The sequence below is a fragment of the Symphodus melops genome (genome assembly GCF_947650265.1).
Source record: "Symphodus melops genome assembly, chromosome: 15".
NCBI lineage: Eukaryota > Metazoa > Chordata > Actinopteri > Labriformes > Labridae > Symphodus > Symphodus melops.
In genome coordinates, this window is record NC_136705.1 from 23,855,713 (window position 1) to 23,878,270 (window position 22,558).

The 22,558-nt window shown below is 45.5% G+C and overlaps 2 protein-coding genes across 2 annotated transcripts in view; one reads left to right on the plus strand and one right to left on the minus strand.

Moving 5' to 3' along the window:
• Positions 1-3,080, plus strand: part of lhcgr (luteinizing hormone/choriogonadotropin receptor) — a 7,239-nt gene extending 4,159 nt beyond the window's left edge. The window contains 3 exon segments of the mRNA XM_079362301.1: positions 1,104-1,310; positions 1,430-1,483; positions 1,700-3,080. Coding sequence (XP_079218427.1) covers positions 1,104-1,310; positions 1,430-1,483; positions 1,700-2,870 — 1,432 coding nt within the window. The 3' untranslated portion in view covers positions 2,871-3,080.
• A 1,469-nt stretch (positions 3,081-4,549) lies between these two features.
• ston1 (stonin 1) lies at positions 4,550-21,302 on the minus strand. Its single transcript, XM_079362302.1, has 13 exons — positions 21,116-21,302; positions 13,578-15,509; positions 12,824-13,026; positions 12,209-12,260; positions 8,733-8,779; positions 8,251-8,352; positions 8,013-8,142; positions 7,748-7,800; positions 7,194-7,287; positions 6,581-7,107; positions 5,940-6,191; positions 5,378-5,467; positions 4,550-5,048 (listed from the first exon to the last, which is right to left on the minus strand). The coding sequence occupies exons 2-13, from the start codon at positions 15,424-15,426 to the stop codon at positions 4,941-4,943; spliced, it is 3,507 nt and encodes a 1,168-aa protein (XP_079218428.1). The 5' UTR covers positions 15,427-15,509; positions 21,116-21,302; the 3' UTR covers positions 4,550-4,940.
• Positions 21,303-22,558: the final 1,256 nt, after the last annotated feature.

The following is a 22,558-nucleotide window of genomic DNA, read 5'->3' on the forward strand; positions in this document are numbered from 1 at the left end:
AAAGAAATCCTTGAAATGTACTTAAGGAAGTTGGTAAATGAAGAATACGTCGCTAAATAGTTGATGAGTTATTGAATTGTTGCTCCTGTCCCGCACAGATGGAAAAAGACCGACTTCACATCGAGTAAATAAACTGACTGTGTCAAAGTTAAATACGATATTGGAGCATTTATACATTCTGTGTCTTCTGTTGTTTGTACAGCAGCATTAAGGCGGCCATATTGGATCTGGGTCAGATACGCCAGATAAATATTCATAACAATGTTTATCATTTTATTGTATAAACACGCGGGTGGTGACAGCCTGTCTGTGCAAACAACCAACAAGGCAGGCTGGACTCCAGAATACTGATTAGCGAGCAAACAGAGAAAACAGCTCACAAGGTCTCTGATGACAGGAGAGCCTGTGCTGGAGATACATGACATTTCCTCTTGTCTTTGTTATGAATTCATGACTGACACGCAGAAAATTCTAAAGGTCTTCCTTCCGCCTGCACGAGGTCGAGCGTGTTACTAGATTTATTTGAAAGTAAGTCAATCAAGAGGCAGAGAAGTGGATGGTTTGCTTTTCTCCCTTTTTTGTCAAACGTCAATAAAAACCAAGATTCTGCGAATGAGCATCATCTTATAAAAAAACAAAACGGATGTACTCACTACCGTGTTGAATATCTCTACACGATCTCTGAGTGCTGCATTTCGAGGTATTCCTTTTTCAACCCGGCTTTGAGCTGGTTTGACACAAAAAGGATGAATCACAAGCCGCCTGTTGCAGTCAGATTGTCAAAAGAGCGTGAAGATTGCTTCACAGAAAAACAATCGCTGCTCCTGCACATATAAGGCTCAAGGCCACTTTGAATGTTTATTGGTATTGTCTGAGTTTTACTAAGTATATGTGACTCCCTGCACGTTCAAACCTGCTGAAGTTAATGATTCTTCATGTATTCATCTTAACACCTGATTTCCCAAAACTGCTCTCTCTTTAGCTTTAGGAAAGATTCAGATTCTCTATAAATCAATGCATTCAGATCTACAGAGCCCCTTGTCCCTTTAGCGCCTCCTTCCTCAGTAAAATAAACGTTGCATTTCTTTCACTAATGTGAAACTACTGTGTGTGATTTTCAGGGATGTTTCCTCCACAGCTCTGAGCTCCCTCCCTCCGAAAGGCTTGAGGCAGGTGAGGTTTCTGAAAGCCCGCTCTGCCTTCGCTCTGAAGACCCTCCCTCCTCTGGACAGCATGTCTGATCTGCTGGAGGCCGAGCTCACGTACTCGAGCCACTGCTGTGCCTTCCACACATGGCGGCGGAAACAAAGGTAAGCGCTCCCGGACTAATCCATTCACATCTGCATAAAGAACAAATGCTCCGTCCACTGAATACAGATCATCACAAGTGGAGTAATTAGCAGTTTAACTTTCCTGTCTTTTTTCTCAGGGAAAGTGTTTCAAAGAACTTCTCAAAGTTTTGTGATTCCAGCGCAGCAGAAATGTAAGTTACATCAGCCTGCACTCAGGTGTTGTGTAAATGTATTTGGATGAGGGGGATGGCTGAGTTCAGTGCAGTTTTTAAGGTTGTGAGGTGCTCAGCCTGTTCTGATATATTTCACTGAATAATTTCAAAGGATTCGTTTTTTCTTTGATCATTTTCTTTGTGATTTTTATGCGATTTTACATTTATATCTAAATATTCTGCTTCTTCCTTTAGAGAGCCCAGCACAGATGGCATGAATCTTATTGATGACATCAACTTTTATTATCCAGACCTGGAATTTATTTGCCACAACAACCCTTTGGTCAAGTGCACGCCAAATCCGGATGCCTTTAACCCCTGCGAGGACCTGCTGGGCTTCCCGTTCCTTCGCAGTCTCACCTGGATCATCACCGTGTGCGCTGTGACCGGTAACCTGGCCGTGCTGATCATCCTGCTGATGAGCCACCATAAGCTAACAATCTCCAGATTCCTTATTTGTAACCTGGCCTTTGCTGACCTGTGCATGGGGCTCTACTTGATGCTCATCGCCTTCATGGACCGGCGATCCCGCCACGAGTACTACAACCACGCCACGGACTGGCAGACAGGGCCTGGATGTGGCGTAGCGGGGTTTTTGACGGTGTTTGCCAGTGAGCTGTCAGTGTACACGCTCACTGTGATCAGCCTTGAGCGCTGGCACACCATCACAAACGCCATGCATGTCAACAAGAGGCTGCGGCTGCCCCACGTGGCGGCCATAATGGCGGCCGGCTGGAGCTTCTCTCTGCTGGTGGCGCTGCTCCCCTTGGTGGGGGTCAGCAGTTACAGCAAAGTGAGCATCTGTCTGCCCATGGACATCGACACGCTGGGCTCTCAGGTGTACGTCGTGGCGGTGCTCATCCTCAACGCCGTGGCTTTCGTCCTGGTCTGCGTCTGCTACATTTGCATTTATCTGAGCGTTCACAACCCGGAGCACTCCACCCGTAACGGAGACACCAAGATTGCCAAGCGAATGGCTGTGCTCATTTTCACCGACTTTGTATGCATGGCGCCAATCTCCTTCTTCGCCATCTCTGCAGCCCTGCACATGCCCCTCATAACCGTGTCTCACTCTAAGATCCTGCTCATCCTGTTTTATCCAATCAACTCCCTCTGCAACCCTTTCTTGTACACACTCTTCACCCGGGCTTTCAGGAAGGACGTGTGCCTGCTGCTGAGGCGCTGCGGCTGCCACGCCAACGCTGACCTCTACAGGTCACAGACTCTCGCTTCACACCTGCACACTTCACACAGAATGCCCGCCACAAAACCTCACCCACTTAGCCTCTACGCCTATCACATGAAGGTGAAGGGCTGCTTTCTAAACAAGGGCACAAACACGTCCAATGAGAGAACTGAGAAATGAACTTGAAGGAAAGGCTGCTCACTTTCTTTAAATGTAGCATTCATCAAAATGTAGCTCAGGGTGAAGAGCTTTGTCAGTGCTGAGAACATCAGACCTGATTGGATTGCGGTTGGTTCACAGAATGAAAATTTCATGAGAAAAGACCGTGTGACCTCTAATGGGAGGTGTGGGATCCGATAATGGTGTAAAAATAAGAACGTGGAGCAAAAATCGGGATTTGCAAAGCTGCCCTGAAGCTGCACTTGAGTTGTAGAAATTATTTGTTTGGCTTGATCCAAATTCTGTTTGAAGCGTAGACTGTGTAAAAAAAATGGACGTATCCATCGTCATGTCTTTAAAGCGACTGTGAGCCCCATTCTCATGTTTGACATCTAAGCACCTGCCATCTTGTTTTTCTAACAAGCCCGAAGTGTGGAAACGTCCAGTGTTGTCAAATAAAGCCAGTGCAAAAAAACAACCTGCAGTTCCTTTTGGCGTCCACCAGGGGCTGCTTGTAAAAGCCAAGCAATCCCCATCAGGTTTTTATACAGCAGAAACCAAAATGTTTACAGCATTGGTTCCCACTTGAATTTCTTTCATAAGGGGAAGGGCGGTGGCAGATTTGACTGTTGTAGTGGTTTGTCAGGATGCCATGGGCAGAAGTATTCCTGCTTTATTGGTTATTTTATTGTAAATATGAGAATTTATAAAAAGATCCTCAAGCTGTGTTAAAGATTTAAACTAGTGATTAAGAAAAAAAAAATATTTTGAACATGTTTACTGAAAGTTTTATCAACTTAGACTTTTATTTTCCCATCTAATCAAGTGTTTTTTTCAACCAATGGAGTCGCCACCTGCTGGCTGTTAGAAAGAATGCACCACTCCGCCTGTGGTTTGCACACCGTGAAGCCATCGTGATTCAGTAGAAGTCTGAAGCTTATCAGAGATCACGTTGGTGTTGAAGGTCTACAGACTCTACCTCTAGTCTACGAGAAATACTACTGCTGTTCGTGCTGTTGTGGATTTTCAAAATAAAACAAGCTGTTAAATACTGACGCTGATCAACATTTCTATCTGTTCACCCATTTAGCAAACTGTAAATCTGATCCATACTCTCGACTGACATGGATCTGAATAATATGTGTACTTGTAGGATCAATGTGGCCAAGCCTAACACTTCAATGTGGAAAATGGCCTCTGATTTACATATCCGGGTAAACAGCAGACCATGTTTTGGCAGTGTCACAAATCCTCCATCTGCAGCAGGGAGCTGAAAGAAAGACCGCCTTCGGACTCGGATGCAAACTGTTACAAAAAAACATACTTTAAAAAAACTGAATGCAACACGAAGAACGAGAACGGACGAGTACATTTACAAAGAATCAAGGGAAGTCTGTGATGTTTGTAAAAAGGTTACACACAAGAAATGATCCTTTGCTTTTTTCAAATCAAGGACATCATTTAAAAAAAACAACGCAAAGCAAGACATCAACAGCCAAACATCATCTAAGTGTTTGCTGGTGCTTTAACACTGATTTGGATTTATTTTCTTTGCACTGTGAGCAGCTACTTTCCTGTCAGACCAAACCTGTAAACTAATCACCTGTTACATTAATGAATGTGTAAACTGCAGACGAGGAGGAGAGGTTTGATTTTAAAAGCGTCAATTAAAAACTTAATAAAAAGACAGCGAGGCCATGTTTGCTTTTCAGACGGCTGCAAAGAAAGAAAATGATTTAATGAAAGCAACACAACAGTGACGATCAAAGGCGGGAAGTTACAGCGCTCGGAAATCCAACAGCATATTAGGTGCCTCGAAGGCAACACCATGAGGACTTTTCAAATATTGTAAAACATAAATTCATGCTGTTTGTTTCAGTCGATCCGATTCTCCAGAATCTTGCAGCTTTGCTCTGATAATCACAAATCAAACAAAACAAAAGGTATCTGTGATTCTGCACAGTCGTGTTTAAACGGGCCAAACAAATGACACCCACCGGGGGGGGGAGGGGGGTCGAAAACACACCAACCGTTTCTCTTTATCAAATCAGTTTGTCCTTCTTTCATCACGATCGTCCCGACTACAGCTCGTCACCACTCGGCTTCACCGACAGCTTTGGAGAAAACGTAGTCCCTGCCTCCGTAACACATCACGCCGTCCTTCAGGTGAAACTTCCAGCGGTTCTTACTGCGGTGAATCTGCAGCACAAGAGCCAAATCCCGTGAGTAGAAGGAAGGGCTGCACAATTAATCCCAACTGCATCCTTATCTCAGTATTAATCACAAAGAAGAAGTTATCAGGCAACATTTTCTTACTTAGCTGTATTCATTTTAAATATTACTATTATAGTGTGAAAAAAATGTTTTGGATGGAGGAGAAACATGATGCAAAAAGTCATCATAATCAAACTGATCTTTAACGCTAACATCTGCACTCTCACATTTACTTTTCCTTCGTACTTTATGTCTTGATACAGAGACATCACATCGTTCTCGTGTCGTGGAGCAGAGAGCTCAAACATCCTCACTTTGTCATATTGGCACACGATCACGTTGTCGGTGTCAAAGAGGTCCGGGATGTCCTGTTCCATCACGTCGTCACCTGAATTCAGAGGATCCTGGTGCATGATGGGGAAAAAAAAGGTGCGTTTAAAGACTTTTTATTGGACTCTGCCTGCAGAACAAACCGAAGCCCACACATCCGAACACACAGGAAGTCCTCAGCTGTTCAATCTTCATGACTGATTTTCCCTTCATACGGGTCTGAAGACTTTTGACTGTTTCCTGTCCTGTCGTCTGTTAATAACTCTCCGTGTTTGACCCATGATTCTTGTTGATTTTAAACGTGCTAAATAAATGTGGATTGAGTTGGACGACTCGCAGTGACGATAGATGATTTTTAAAAAGGGGGCCAATGATACAACAAGTGGAAAACTGGAAGTACAATCTCGATGAGTAAATCAGGAAAGCCTCCTCTGCTTCAGAAGGTTTTAAGAGCGATCTACTCAGGGAGATGAACATCATCGAAGGTAGAAGAAGCTCTTCATGCAGAGTGTTTAAGTGCTGAAGAGAGAAACAACACTTTGTCACCTCTTCCACGATGTCAGCGAGTTCGTCTGCTCCCTCGCTGTCGCTGGACGAGATGCTGTTCCCGTCGCTGCTTCCTTCTCCTTCCTGCAGAGCTTTTATGGCCTCGGCGTTGATTATACCCAGAAAGTCGTTCTCCTCCAGATTAGCCCCTCCCCCTTCCTCCTCCTCCTCCTCCTCCAGGTCAGAGTTGTCTGCGGCGCCGTCCAGCTGAACGATGTCCGACAGATCACTGTAGCTGTAGACCAGGTCCAGCTTCACGGGGAGGAAACAAAATGGTGAAGAGTAAAGATAAGAAATGAAGTCCAGACCTCCTCATCACGATGAACGTACCCGTTTCAAAGAGGTAACATCCCTAATCTACAGAGACAATAAACCCTGTCTCAGTGACGTCGCCCCCTGCTGGCCTCTTGAAAGAATGCAGGTGTAACACACCTCACTGTGTCTTCAGTTTTATATGGTTTGGACAGAGACAAGTTAGCCTTTTGTTGTTTTAATGCTAAGCTAACTGAATGCTGCTGGAAATAAAATAAAGATTTCACAGATATTCTTTACTTTGTATTTTAAAAACTCATCAGTAACTTGTCTTGTCTTTTTCCTGTCATGTTTTTTTAAAGGAGTTCTACTCTAGGTTTTAAATTTACCCCGAGAACAGGCTCGGCTTGGTTGTCATCCTTTGAGGACGCCAGACTCCTCGCCCTCTCCACTTTCTCTCTCTCCTCCTCAATCACTTCTTTCAGGATGTCATCGATGTCTCTGCTCTTTAGCGGAGCCGTCTGTGCCAACGCCTCCTCAGCTCTGATCTGAAAGTCTAATAGCTGAGTGCAGGGCGAGGCGCTCGTACTGAGGTCCACAGGTTCGGGCTCATTCTGCACCCATGGCGCCTCCGGTCCAGGCGAGCGTGCCGTCTGAGGCGGCGAGCTCTCAGCAGCAGGAGTGGGTGGCTGCTGTGGGACGACGGTCTCCTCGTTGTGGGGTGGGTTAGTCTGTTGAGGCGGCTGCTGTGGGACAGGAGCGGCTGGAACCTCCTGAGGCGGAGCGGCTGGAACCTCCTGAGGCGGAGCCGCTTTCTGTGGGGCTGCGGCTCCTCTAAACGCCATGACCTTCTGTGCAGGTTGGGATACAGGCTGCTGGGTGACCACAACAGGAACATTGACCTTGTAGAGTTGACCTGAGTGAGACAAAAAGAGAAAATAAACGTTTTTTGTTTCTCTCAAACTAAAAGTGCATGCAGAAATCAGAAGAGTGGTCGGGTACCTGAAGCTGTCTGTAGAGTGACTCCGGCTGGGATCTGCACAGGGTACGCTAACCCAGCAGGGAGAGAAAACGTAGCCAGCGTCTCCGAGCCCGTCTGCAAAGTGACACTTCATTCAGAGACGTGTAAAGATCATTTCTGACAACCGTAAAGTCAAACAATGTGTAAAAAGAACACAAACAAAAAGAAAACACTTCAGATATTAGTTCAACACTACATATTCTTCAGTGTGCCTCCGGGGATAAATAAAGCTGAACTTGAAGTTCGAGGGCTGTCGCCTCCTTATATTGAACCGGACCTAACAGCTACAACATCAGCGCCCGCTGCCCTCACTGTGTTTCACCGTGTACGGCCTCTTTATGACCTCACAACCTGGAGACAAGCCGGGTGTTTTCAGTACGAGTGAAGTCAACGTGAGAGCCATGCTAAAATGAAATCATAATGACAGACATTTTTTAAAAAGGACATTTCCATTACATCATTTTACATTACATCGCCATCGTGTTGCTCCCATCGAGTGTAGAGTGACCTGAAATCAGTTCCTAATGACACTTGCCTTGAGTCTTGGGAAACTGTGGATAGTCTGACTCGCAGGGATCACAACGGAGGCTGAGAGCACAAATCAAAGCAGAGCAGGTGACACACACACACACACACACACGAAGAATGAGCTTTCTGCCGTCTGGATCAGTTCAGCGACTCAAGTCAGTGCTACAAATATCTCATTTGAAAACTACTCTGCTGTATTTTTACACACACACACACACAGACATGATTTGTTTTGTGTCTGTTGGTGTTCAAGCCGTAGCCTGCTGTGTTACCTCCACCTGTGACGTCCTGATCAGTCTGACTGTAGCTCGCAGGGAGCTGCAGCACAAAGTTGGATGAGTTAATGTTGTTTCTCCTGAAGTCTTCCATCGCTTTTGACTGCATCATCTTCGACTCCCAGAGCTGCGCACCACAAGACACACAAGCAGGCGGTGAATACTTCCTCTGAACATGTTTCACTTGGCTGTGACAACATCATCTAAATGTGTTTCTTTAGGAGGAACGTCTCACATGTCTTAAATCATCCAGGACGCGGTCTTCGAGGCCTTCATCCAGGAAAAGCTCCCTCACACTCTCAATCACATCATCGATGATGGACAAGTAGAGCTTGGCCTGCAGTTGTTCACAAGAATGTGCAAGTTAGATGCTGCTGAGCAACACGCCAAACTCCACTCACATTTCTGCCCTTTCTATGTAAATGACAGTTTGAAAGCTGTAAACTCATAAGTGAAGATATATTCTAAACCTATCAAAGACACTTTTTTATTCGGGGTATAAACAAGAAGCCTCAAGGCTAAAATATTATTCCAGCTGAAGATTTATGACTTCTTAAATGGACGAACGAGAGGCCAAAAAAACATTGCATGCATTAAAAATAATTGTGCAAAACATGATCAACTAAAACTGCGCTGAACTAAAAGTTTAACGTCCAAAAATGGTGCGTTCAGGTTCCATTCCGTAAAGAATCCATGTAACGAGCTTAATGCGCTTACCACGGGGCCCGTGTTGGAGAGCATGACCCAAAACAAGGACCACTGTGCTTTGACAATGTGTCAATGTGTGAAGACATATAACATACACCGGGTTCATTTCATCTGAACAGGTCGAGGAGGCGTACACACAGGTGTATGTAATCAAGCTCAACATGTAGCCTACGGAAGCTGGGAGGAGCAGAACGAAATGACACTTTTACGAAGCTTGAGACACATTTATCATGTTGGTAAACGTTTTTTACATTTTATGAAACACTTGTCCCAGTCAAGTGGTAGTCACCTGACATCCCTCCGACAAAAAGCGCCATAATGTGGACTCATTTTCAAACAGAAAACTATTGCAGTCCAATTCGTCATTCAGCCCAACACGTCCTTTCTGCTCACTGTTAAGAGTGAAGGTCAAACCTTTGCACAGTTCTAAAGTGCAGGGAGCATAAAGTGAAGTTTCTAATCCTGAGAGAACACAAAGCAAAACACCTTTTAGGAGACACCTTGTACTTTAAACTTCCACTTCTTCTTCGTCTTCTCAGCAGCAGTTGACTCTGGACCCTTCTCCCTCCAACACTGTTCAGGGTTTTTTTTGGCACTCTTGTCAACCTGCAGGTCGAAGCGTGCAACATCCAGACAGCCCTGAGGATGCTGCAGACTCCCAACAGGCACCTGGCTGTCCCTTCAACACAAAGGTCATATTGTGTGTGTATGTCACTGAACGATGAAGCCTCTTTAATCCATGATAAAAAGCAGTTATCACAATATCTCATTTATAATCCAACATCTGCCACAGAGGTGGAAAACACCAGGTATTTGAAAAAAACTGGAAGGGACCGTGGACATGATACCTTTACAAACACTGCCCCCTATAGCATCAAACAGAAACAACAACAACTAGGGGGGGATTCAAAACCTAACTAATAACTACTTTTACAGATAATGAGTCATCATCACAGTGGATAGAATGAAAACGACCTCAGCAGACAAAAAACTAAACTGCTGCGTATGCACTTAACGGGGTGTTTAGTCTCTTAATGCGAAATAATGGTGTCCTTTTAATCTGTTGTGTCTGTGCATATTATCCATAATGACATGAAGTTATTGTCTGAAGCATTTTTTTTAAATTCTATTCAAGGTACTTTACTCGTCTAACCGTGCACGATTCAAATTAAACTTTCACCCAGCATGCATCACTTTCTGCAGAGTGCATGCTGTTCATGAAGCAGCAGCCTGTTATTACTCTCTGCAGGGCCTCTCAGGCTTTGCAACCAACTGTTTGTTTTTGTTTACAAATATTTGATGCATCATCCTTCAATAAACAATCATGAAGTGTTATTGTAGTGTGTTGTGTCAGGTACCACAGGCCTCATAATGTTGACTCATTCTCAGTGTGAAAACTATTTCAGCCCAGCACATCCGTTCTGCTCACTTTTAATGTAAAGGTCAAACTGCAGTGTGTGCAGGGAGCTGAGAGAAGTTTCTAGTCCTGAGAGAGCTCAAAGCGAGGAGCAAAAAAAAAACCTTGCAGAATAAACTTTGACTTCTTTTTTCATTTTAGCAGCAGCTGTTGACGAGTGTTGGAGTCAAGACCACAATAACCAAGAGCGACACATTTAGGGATCAAGACCGAGACCGAGGCAGGGCGAAACTGAGACAAGACCAAGTCCATGAAAAAAAACATCAATTTAAAATCACCATCTGTGTCGCTCACTGGAAGGTTGTGGACGTAAAAATCAAACTACAAATGATTTGAAGTTATTCATCCGTTTATAAAAAGACGTTTCCCTTCTAATCACAAAGTGAAAATAGTCTCTCAGTGGTGCTGTGACGGTCTTGATATAAAGTCCAGAGTCTGCCCAGTCTGAGACAAGGACAGAGTAAAAAGTGGACGAGACCGATTTCACAACCACAAGCAAAACATCCTCTCCTTCCTGACGGCACCTTCTCCTTTAATTCACTGTTTGGAAAATAAAACATCGAGTGTATTTAGGATATTTAATTACATGTAAAGTGAAGAAACACCAGCAGTCATTCAGCTTGGACTCCATGTTTACTCTTCATGTACATCATATCACTGAAGGCTTTGTTTTGAAGCTCCAACTCTTCTTTTATTCATTTTCTTTAAATCCAACTTAATCACAACCCCAGCGGCAGAAAGAACACATAAAAGATCTGATCGGCTTAAATAACATCACAGTCCTCCAGAAAACAAGCGCGGTATAAGGTCAAAGGTCGGCTTGAGGTAAGCAACACAAGTAATGAGTTTTTATTCCGTGTGGGAAACAGAGAAGTGAAACCCTGGAGTATGTCGAACAGGAAACATCTTCTTTTAAACAGAGTGACTCACTTTGTGTCGCTCTGTGAGACACTTCATGAACATCAGGACAGATGTTGGTGTCAGTTTTCTGCTTGGTTTTTTTGTTGGGATTAGCTGCTGCTTCACAAGAGCAGGTGCCAGTAGAAAACGATACACGTTATGTCCATATTTAACATCAGAGGTGATGCTGCTCTGAGGAGCTCAGAGCGAAACGACCGGCCTGCACAAAATATCGATACAGAAATATATCATCGTCATGACTCTTGTGAATTTAAATTTAAGGATTGGATTATGATTGGAATATAAAAATCAAGTCTACGGAGTCAAATATGGATTTTTTTTTTTTTCAGGGATTATTTTGGGGCTCTTTATGTGTTTATTTAGCCAGGACAAAAAACTGTGCATGGTGCTCTTCCCTGCGTATGTGACTCACGGTGTCAGGGGGGGGTTTGTTGACGGACTAGAGACCCACATTACAGTTAGAGGAACATGTGACCTTTAATAAAACTATGTACACTTTCCACAAAGTGAAAGATTTTGTTTGGCACTTGGACCTCGACGTCACCGTCACGAGGGTCCTCGTCCGTCTTTGTTGTCGCTTTGGATAAACGCCTCATTGAATTGCAGAGTTGTATTTCAGCGAGTTGAAATTCCCTTCTTTACCGGGTGCTAAAGGGTCGGAGTGCATGTCCGGATTATCCGCCGTTCTCCACATGTGGCTCATTACGTGACCTGTTTATCTCACGCAGCCTGTTCTGTGTACATTTATTAAGGCATTTAATAAGGATGCCGATCATTCTGGAGGGCAGTGCAGATGATGCAAGCGTATATATACAGAACTTATATAAACTATAATCTTTACTATATAAATCTGTTAAAGGTAAAGTGCTAGGCGAAAGGATCACGTTAACTTGATTATTAGCTCTCGACTAATTCAGTCTCAGTTAAAGGATACAAAAATCTCCATGAGAAATAAAACCAGCCTGTGTGTAATCACGTGACCTTGAAGAAGCAGAAAGTCCCTCATCACCCTTGTTTTCTTTTTTTTTGTTTGTTTTTTTGTGTCATCCCTTTTTTTTTCAGCTTTCAGAAGAGTTTGGCAAATGTCACGGACCAAAAGGGATGAAACGTCCTCCTCAGAGTTTCTTTAAAAATCACTGTGTCATACAGCCGGCCTGCTTCTGGGACTCTGTTTCGATCCATTTCTTCTCCACCTCCACCTGAAAAAAATAAATAAAAAAAACTTGAGCTTTTATTGCACATTTCTCGTCTTCTGACAACTCAAAGCACTTTCACACCGCAGGTCACACCGACAGGAAAACAAGGTAACTCATACACAAGTGTCTTGCCCGAGGACACAGCGGACGGCTGCAGGAGCTGGGGATCGAACCCCCGATCTTTGATTTGATTTGATAGAAGTTTATTGAACAGAAATGTTCTGCACTTTGCATCACATCGGCTCCGATTGCAACAGAAAAATGAAGACAAAAACATTGTGAGACTGAGAGACGACCGACTTCACCACTGAGCCACAGCCGCCCTGTAACTTTCTCCAAATTTACTTCAGTGCATAAACCCAGCCAAGTAATACGGTTGTTAAATTTTAAACTTCACACTGTCGATATTTCACAAAAACATTGATAATGTTTCCATGGCAACGTGTTTTTATTGGTGCATTTTAGACTGCATCTTTTTTTCCAGTGCGACCGATCACTAAACCAATGCAGACAGAGTTGCTTTAAAACATGTGGTATCGACCTCACTCCATGATCCATCATCTTACTTGACAATGATAGCGAGTCCAGCTGGTCACATGTTTCTGCGGCTGGATGTCGTTCACGGTGCCCAGTGACTTCACCCTGGTCTGCGACACCACGGCGCCCATAATTTCACATTCCATGGTGACAAAAGGGTACCAGTCACTCGGGATCTCCTGATCCGATCCCAGCTCCAGCTTGCAGGAAAATGAATGCGGATGATCCACGGCTGCGAAGGAGAGAACAAAGGTCACTTGTTGTTAGAGTGCTGCGAGACGGAAAGACAAACATGCAGGAGGAGGACGGCGTCTGCTTTACACCTTGAGTTAACACGCATCCTGAGGGATCACAAGTGGAACGTCTCAAGTGTAAAACGCACAATAGAAGCGTTTTTGCATTTCCTACATTTGGCATTTACTTTGTCTGACAAGCTCCGCCCACTCAGTGCTCTTCGATTGCACTTTGGATGTTGTCATTCATGTGAGCATGTGTGCACACTGCATGCTGTTTTAAACAACTTACACTTCTAACGGATCAAATAAAATGATTTGAACATGAAATATTTAGACATTTTCAGCGGTGCACGGGTGGAAAAAAAAATACAAGCAGAAGCTTCAGACATCAATAAACCTGCTGTTTGATACACGATGTTGAACATGTGAGCAGAAATATTTAAACAGGTAAACTTTTAAATATATATATATAGACACTGAAATCTAAACTCAGCCCATCCCCCTCTGTCACGTGAGAGCCAATCACAGGCGGTGATTTGAGCGTTACCTGTATTCTTTGCTGGCAGTCTGTCGATCCTCCACACCACGGCCGAGTATACGTTCTCATATTTGACAGTGCCCACTGACACCTGCATGACCGGCTGTGAATCTGCGGCGCCGACGGCCCCCAAGCAGGCGTTTCTGTTCATACGGGCCTTCAGAGATCTCTGCCGCAGCAAGGCCACCGTCTGCGTCACTCGGACCCAGTCGCCCGGCACCGGCACCCGGATGACTACGTTCTCACACAGCGGGTTCGTGTCCGATATCCCCATGGAGGAGAGGAAGCCGGCCGACATGTTCAGAAAGGCCTGCAGCTCCACGTAGGCGCCTTGTACCGTGACCACCGCTTTGATGGTGAAGGGAATCTCCGTGCAACCCAGAAGCAACGTCTTGTACCGCATCAGCTCCACCCTGCAGGCGTCCGGAGGCGAGAACTTGATCAGCCGTGACCGCTGAAACTCCGTCTGATTTACACACTGGTGAAAATGGTAGTCGATTATCTCCATCCACAGTTCCTCCTCGGAGCCGTAGCTGGAGTCAAAGTGCAGCAGCCTGAGGTCGTTCAGGGCGAGGAAGCAATCCCCGAGTCCGCTCAGAAAGGCCAAGCAGTGAATCTGTGTGAGGGCGGTCCGCTCCAGCACGCCTCCACTCTTGTCCAGTTGCACCCAGATGTGATCGGTGATCTGCAGCGACAGCTCCTGCTCCTCGTAGTGCTTCCTCTGCTGATGGGGCATTCCCAGTTTGAAGATCTCCTCCTCCATGGAAACCACCAGGTCCTCCATGTCCTCGTGTGCCGTGGAGCCGAATTTGAGCAGCTGATCCACCTCCGCCTCGTGGCTGACCTCCAGCTTGGGATGAAAGCGTTTCTTCTCCGTGTACGAGTAATGTTCCACTTTGAGTGCCAGGACTTTGCGTGGCTCTCCGTAGCTTTCCAGTTTGAGCTCCGAGAGCCTGAAATGAGGGAGGAGCTGGAACTCCTTGTACGGCTTCTCCAGCCCTTTCTCGTAATACATCTGCAGGACGCCACCGGGCAGCAGGCGAAGGTATATCGGCCCCCACTGTCGAGAAGACATGCGGTTTTTCTTTTCAGGAATCCTGAGCATGACAGACCAGCCATCTCTCTTCTGGCTCCGAAAGAGTCCGCGAGGAACAAACCGGGACAAACCCTCGCTTAGCACCTCGTTTTTGCAGCTCAGGCGCCTCTCTCCGTCGCGTTCCGGCTCCGATTCTTGGTCCGAATCTGCTCGCAGGCCCTCCAGTTTGTTGCAAACGTAGGAGGAGAAGGAGCTCTGGAGTTGGTCGCGTGAGGGCTCGCTGCCATCTTTGGTCCGAATGAAGAAACGCGGCAGGCTGTTGTTGGACTCGGAGTCGGAGGAGGAGGAGGAGCTGTCTGCGTCGGCGCTGTATCTGGATCCATGCCAGAAGGGGTTGTAGTGTCCTGAGTTTCCCTGGAAAGAAGGGAACGGGTTTGGTCCATTGCTGGTTTGATTTAAGGCGTCTGGAGCAGGAGAGGGAGCAGAAGGGCTGGAGAGCCTCTGAAAGAAGTCGTTCTTTTCCTGCGTGTTGGAGTGAAAGGGAGAGGCGCTGCTGGGAACGCCGCTCACAGGAGTGCAAAAAGGCGTGTTACACGGTACACAAGAACTTCCACTAAGACTCGAGTGGCTTTGAGGGGATTCCAGTGAACTGTTGAAGCTCCAGGAAGTATCTCTGATTGGAGGAAGCACCAATTTAAGACCATTGGGACGCGGCACTGAGGCTTTGGTAAGCCCTGGTGACTGCAGGGGCTTCTGAGGTGACGAGAGCGGCGTGCTGTCATCTTCAAACGTGACCCAGTTTGAGTGATTTGTGGAACACATGGCCGAAGAGGACTGAGGACCGGTTCAAACAGGAATCCCTCCTTTGTCGGGTCGACTCTCCCCGACTTCAGAGGCCTTCTCCTCTGCAAGGCAGAAAAAAAAAACAGAAATCAGAAAATATTTCAAGCTGGAGTGTTGAGTCAATTTGAAGATATTCCACACACACGCTCTTAAACGCATCGGCTGAAAGCTTGAACAAGTCCACTTATCCTCCCTGCAGAAACGAGCGAGCGAGAGAGAGAGAGAGAGAGAGAGAGAGCACTCTTGGGGATATAAATAAAACATATTTCCTTGAGGTACTCCATTAAAACGTAATGAGAGGTTGACCTTGAAAACCTGGAGCTCGTTTAAATGTGTTAACGCCACAATTAAGAGAAGCTGGTTTGATGTAAAAGCTGAAGGAAGAGCTCGAAACATTTATTATCTAAACTGTCTGAAAAGTCCTCGATCAGAAGAGGACAATCTGGATTTATAAACGTCTCTCACATGTGAACGCTCACGGACATATTTGTCCCTTTTCTCGATTTGCAGGAAATAAAGATTTCAGCTGTGAAGCCTGTTGGAGGATTTTCATTTGTTGCGGACGTCGCGTCAGTGATGTCATCAATCTGTTTCTGAACCCGGCTGTAGACGGAAATCTCACGGTGACTCGGCTTGAGTTCATCCGTCCCGCTCATGGAGGACGCCGTAAGACCCGGAAACATCTAGACTATCGTCAACATCGCCTTCGAACATCGGTTCAACTGGTTTCTGCCGGGCCACATATTTAACCCGTAGAGATATTTATAGTCTCAGATCATCACGTTTTGTTTATGGAGAAATAAATAACAGTCCCATTAAAGCAGCTGAAGACCACAGAGAGACGAAGGACCTTTATAGGAACTCTGGGAATCTAACGTAGGAACCAGAGTCTTCATTTGGTGGACTTTGTAAAGTTCCAGAAACCTTGAGGTGGAAGGTCCGACAGCCGACCTGCATGCTGAATGTCTCTGAATGCTGAATGTCATAGCAGCAAGCCAAGGCTGTTACCACTGAACAGGCATGAAACACATTGATCCTGATCGACTGATCGACCAGCTGATGTTTGCAAGTCCAGCGATCAGTATCGGCTGATTTTCTGCATCACTCCATTTATTCTCCGGTTAAACAGAGTTTCATCGTATTGAACCAGCGGTTCTCTTTCACCAGCAGAGGGCGCTGTATGGATCACAACATGCAGCATTGTCTTCATTAAATGTCTTTTCTCCACGTGTTTGATGAGTGTGTTTTTAAGGATGTGTGTATCACATCGGTCGGGTTCAGTTAAACGTGAAGCGCTGCCGTCACAGAGATTTGAAAATGAAACTAAGAACGGGCACCGTGTTCAAACACTGCGTTGACTGTGTGAAGGATTCGATGCATGGTGCAATCCTTTGATTCTTTTTGTTGACAAAACCACGAAACACGAACTCCAGACGTGTTCGTCCTCGAGACAAAACTGTCCAACTGAAGCGATTCTACTCAAAGGAGGAAAACGTTTGTATCTGTACAGCCTGACAGAGTGAGAGAGTCTCAAAGGCTGAGAACACGACATCATAAACGCAGATTTGTTTTGAGGAGCTGCTGTTTACGCTTCTCACCAGGAGCTTTAAGAGTCAACGTTTCAAAGTTTTCCGATTCAAACGGATGTTCTTCCAAAATGTAGTTTGAGACAAACCGCCCTTTGAACGGAGCAGAGCGTAAATATTTAATGGCGAGGCTGCTTCAAAATGCGAGTGAGAAAGGTTGGCGTGCGAAGATCCCGCCTCATTTACCGGCATGAAGTGAAGAGAGAGAAGCAGCTGGACGGCGGGAAGCTTCGGGCGGAGGAGGAGGAGGAGGAGGAGGAGGCACCTCTGGAAGACGAAGGTTTGATCCTCGACCACGTTTGAACGTTCGTGTATTCAAACACAGGAGGGAACACACGCTTTGTTTTCAAGGTGAGACATTCACTCCCCTGGAAGGTTCGGCCTTCACGATGACGCTGGCGGACCAAGTGAGGAGGTCCGGGTAGTGACCCGGGCGTTACAGGGTCTCGACTGGACGGCCCAGCGGAGAGGGAGGTGCATGTGTGAACAACCACATCAGGAAGAGTTGAACGGCTCCTCTGCGTCTCTCGCCATGTCGAGCAGATTTTAATCAACTTTAAAGGATCCACAGTAAACTGTAAGTTTTATTGACTTACTGATCCAATAAGGAGGCTGCGGTGATCTTACATTCTTCCTGTTCCTACAAGTCAATCACAGCCTGTATTTGGGCGTGCTGGCAGCTCTGCTCATCACACATCAGAGGCCGGGCGAGTGACCACATTCAAAACGCCGAAGCCTCATCTCGCCATAAAAAACACTCGAGAACAATAATTGAAAGCAGAAAGCCGAAATTACAGCCCTCCTCCCTTCAAGATCACAGATGAGTTGCATAAAGATATCCAGCGGCCAGTTCCTCCTGCTAAAAATAAACCGTGGTGGGGGGGGGGGGGGGGGGGGGGGTCGAGGATTGACACGTCTTCAGTCAAACATGGGAACACATTTCTAATGAGAGGCAACGATAGCACACTTTTTCCCAGAGTTCAATCTGACTGACTAAACCTCTCAGCTTTCGGTTCATAGACGGCGGTGCAGACCAGGATGAGATCTCCACGGGGGGGGGGGGGGGGGGGGGGGGGACTGACAGTTTTTCAGACTCATATCCACACTTCTCTTTTTTTTTCCTCATTGCAGGCCGTCCAGAAACGACGAGACGCTGCTAAATCAGAGGACAAAAGAACACATTCCTGGCATTCCTCTGGGACGAGCGGCTCTGCACACAGGAAATACCAGACGGCTGTATTTGTGTCAACTGACAACAAATATTATCTTAATGTTGTCGTATCAGCTTCCATCAGCGCAGCAGATTTACTGGCCATAAATTCTGCTACGCCTGGTTATTTATAACGCCTGGTTATTTATTAGCGTTAAAAAAAGGAAGCTGGGGATGAAAAAGGCTCGTCACTGTGATTAGCAGAACATAAAAAACAAGACTGAGGAATGACTTTTAAACGTTTAAAGGCCCAGAAGTTAAATATGGAAAAGGGAAGCTGCTCAGTCGTCCCTTCTGGGCCTCCGTACGCGTGTCTGCAGAGGTCATCGGACTGGATGTTCATGTCCTGCTTTGTTTTGGTTGACTCGGGACGTTTCCGGGCGGGGAGCTGGTGTGTTTGTCTCCAGCCAATGACAGCGTGATGGTGTGTTCAGGAGCGGATACAGCTCAGCGAGTATTCCCATAAAAATCACAGCGAGGCGAAACGCCAAGCGGAAACGTGGGCGAACCTTTCGTTAGCTTTCACCTGCAGGCGTAGGCGTTGGTCTACTTCCTGTTGGAGACACCTGTGGTTAGCTTGCACTGGGGGAGGAGCCTAATGTGAATGCTGCTCCTTTAACCTTTTATACGTCGACAGAATCGTCCTGCTCAGAGTCGGGAGGTGAGAATCCCATGAACGTCTGCGCCTCATATTCAGAACAACATGCACTCCTCCTGCAGTCACATCATCCTAATTACTGGGTCAAAGTGAGTCATGTAAACAGATGCATTAGTCAGCGTCCGCACTCTGATAGTGTCTGCAGGAGAATTCATGCACTTTGGACTTTTAATCCACAGAGTATTTGTACAATCAATCGATCATCCATTACGGCAATAAAATGTCAGTTTGATTCAGTTCAACGACACGTAGCATCGATATGAAGTCAAATGTTCTCATGAGAGCGGTGCACAGGAAGGAGCTCACAAAGCACATCAGGGCCACCCGACAAAACACAGAAAACCTCCACGAGGTGAATACTTCGCTCTGTGCGACATCCTCCGACCCGAGAGAGCAAACTAAACTCCACACCGACAAAACGCCACGACCGCTAAAAGGTTCAACACGTGGACATCAGGAGGAACAGAAAGCACGAGCTGATGCCAACGAAGGAGGACGGGACAGAAATCTGCAGCTCTGCGTTCACCCCAACGTGACCTCCACTGACTGTGACCGTTATTAACTTCCAGATGAATCCATTGTCAGGACGGCGTCCTGCCGTTTGGCCTTTCTGTCCTAATTACTGTATCGACCTCGGACACGCCCCTTCACGACAGGAAGCCACTCGTCAACAGTCGGCTGACATGTGAGGACTGAGAGGAAACGTTCAGAGGTTAAAAATAAAACAGCTGATCTTTTCCTGAACACGCGACTTCAACTTTGTCTGACAGATGCTTCCTGTTTGAATGGAACGACTTCCTGTTGGATTCCCGGGATCGTTCTTGGACTCTCACACTGACGAACGAGCTCGTGTTCCCTGGAAAAATAAATCCATGAAGTGAGACACGGCCCCCCGTTTATTTTGCTGGTGGAGCACTTTCCTGTCGTGACCACAGCGACTCTGTAATCTCGAGTCCGCTCTCCTGTCAAAACAAAGACGAGGAGAACGCTGGCGTTTCTGTCTCCTCACTCCTTAAACACACCAAATCAAACACAGAGCGGCCTGCGTTTAGAGGACATGTTTGTTCCAGATCAGGAAAGCATGACTGGAAACTAATAAGCAGAAATAAATGGGAGAAGTTGGTGTTTTTGGCTGCAGCTAAAAAAATCCCCCTGATGTTCTGAGTCTGCAGTTTACAGAAGAAGAAGAACATCTTCAATGTCACTGTTGATGCAGCCGCCATGTTGGATTTTAACTCAGGCGATCCTGAAGTTCCTCCCACTGTCCCGGCATCATGAGTGGCGTTCCTGATGACGAAGCACGGATAAAGATCCAATCTGAACGCCCGGATTTACATGTTTAAGGTTCAAACTATGAAGTGCTTTTTACACCTACACATTCACACACTTGATGGTGAAGTGCCTTGCTCGAGGGCACAGTGGACATGTTGCTGCAGGAGCTGGGGATCAAACCCTCGACCTTTTCCTCTCTGCATAAAGCTTCATCATCACAAATGTAACTTCTTTATGTGAGGTCACGTGAGGTCAGGTAAGGTCACGTGGGTTCCTCAGCAGAGCACGATAGTCTTGTAAAAACTTGTGTATGTGATGTGCCATGATGTTCATACTTTATGTTGGTGGTGAGTCAGGCTTTACTGAGCATGTGCGGAATGAGGGCCTTCTCTGATTGGAGGGATTTGTTACAATAGTCTCCTCTACGTCCGCGTAACAACAGTGACACAAGTATTTTCATTTTTTCATGAATAAAAAGCACGTAAAAAAGATTCTTTGTCCCATCTACTCCTTAAACTCAACAGTTGAAGGGTGTGATGAAAGTAACACCGCATCGGTGCAGCGCGGGGTCAGAAAAACGCAAAACACGCACCGCACCGCAGCTCAGCTACCGGGAAACTTCGTTTCACTCCCAGCAGCGACTGAGAGAGGAAAAGGAAAACAGAACCAGCGTGCTGTCATCCACAACAGAGCCAGGCCCAGGACCCGGGCCAGAGAGGCCCACTGGTGGGCTCCTGTTTACAGCCTGTGTTTGGAGTCTGCGTAAAGTCTGCGTAAAGTCTCTGCGCGCTCAGCTGGACCTGGATCAGAGTCAGCACAAAACCCCTCTAACGTGACCAAGTTAACATCCAAACACTTTAATTCTTCCCCCCAACCCCCCCGACCTGACCCGAACTATCCCGAACTATCCCAGCTTTCTCCAAACAGAGCCGGAGTACTCACTGTCTCACAGATGGACTTCTCTGATCCGGATCATGACTTGGGATTCATGTCGGCCGGTTTTCCTCAAAATGGCAGAGTGTAAATCCTGGGAGTTTGAACAGCACACAGCGCTGCTTCCCCTCCCGAGTTCACACACACACACACAAACACACACACACAGACTGTCCCACTACGGGACACTGCAGGAATGAGCCGTGCTGCGTTCACGACGGTAGGAAATGTCGGTATCAAGACAAAAAGCACACATCTGTTGTTCTCCCTGGATGTTTATATGAAACAGAGACTTAAAGCTTCCTGTAGCTCCTTCATGTGTTTGTTAGCTGTATCATTTTAATAAAAAAAACAAGTTTGATTCAGAGTTTTCAGTATTCTGTTCTCTTCCCCGTTTTGAAATAATAATAATAAACTGTGTGCTTAAGATTAAGGCCAGACTTGAGAAATAAACCCTAACAGAAGAAGAATTATGTTTCTATTGTGCACTTCGAGAAAAAAAAAAAAAAAAAAAAAAAGCGCAATGTCAGGAATAAAGTTGAAAAAAAAAGTTTTGAGAATTGTGTCACAATACTTGGGAACAAATGTCGAAATGTAGAGAATAAATCTAAAACACATTTATGAGAATGAATTTAAAGTGTTCAGAGTTCAGCTGAAAAAAAATTAGTGAAAATGTCTAGAATTAAGTTGAAACACAATTTTATAAAATTTTGATTTTATTCTTGAATTTATGTTGATTTTTTTTCCTCTGCACTGTTTGACTTTATTTTCCACACTTACACTTTTGTCTCGATGAGCGTAATGTAAAAAATAAATAAAAAATACTATATATATATATATATATATATATATATATACATACATACACACACATAATACAGAAGTTTAATGTTTCTAAAAACGACTTTAACTCAACGTGTGCCTGATGTGTTTGGACATAGTGGATCTTTAAAGGTTTTATATCATCAAACTCAAACACGTTTCACTTTAAGTGCACGCTGCAGGTCCATATATGGTCTGCAGGTCCATATATGGTCGTCTTGACGTATTTAATGTGACTCATGAGCACTTTGTCCTTGTATTATTTTTTTATTTGAATAAGGAAGCAGCTCAAACTTGTCCTGGTTTCATTCTGCCACACATGAGAAGTATATTAAAAAAGCAGGATAATGTTTGCTGCTCACTTTCCCGTCATCTCTTAATGCTGCAAACTCTTTTCCCTAATACTTCTTGAGTTAAATAAAACCTCCAGTATTCAGTGTTTCTACACAAAATGCTCAAACAAGAGGCAGACGTGGCCTCTTTTAGATCCTTGACCTGTGTGTGTGATGTACCCAGGAGCACATGAAAGCATCATGAATTCAACTGTGATGACACAACATGCTCTCCCTTCCAAAAAAACAAAGTGCATCATCAAACAGTCCTCCTCCAGCTCTCAAATGTCCGAGTGGA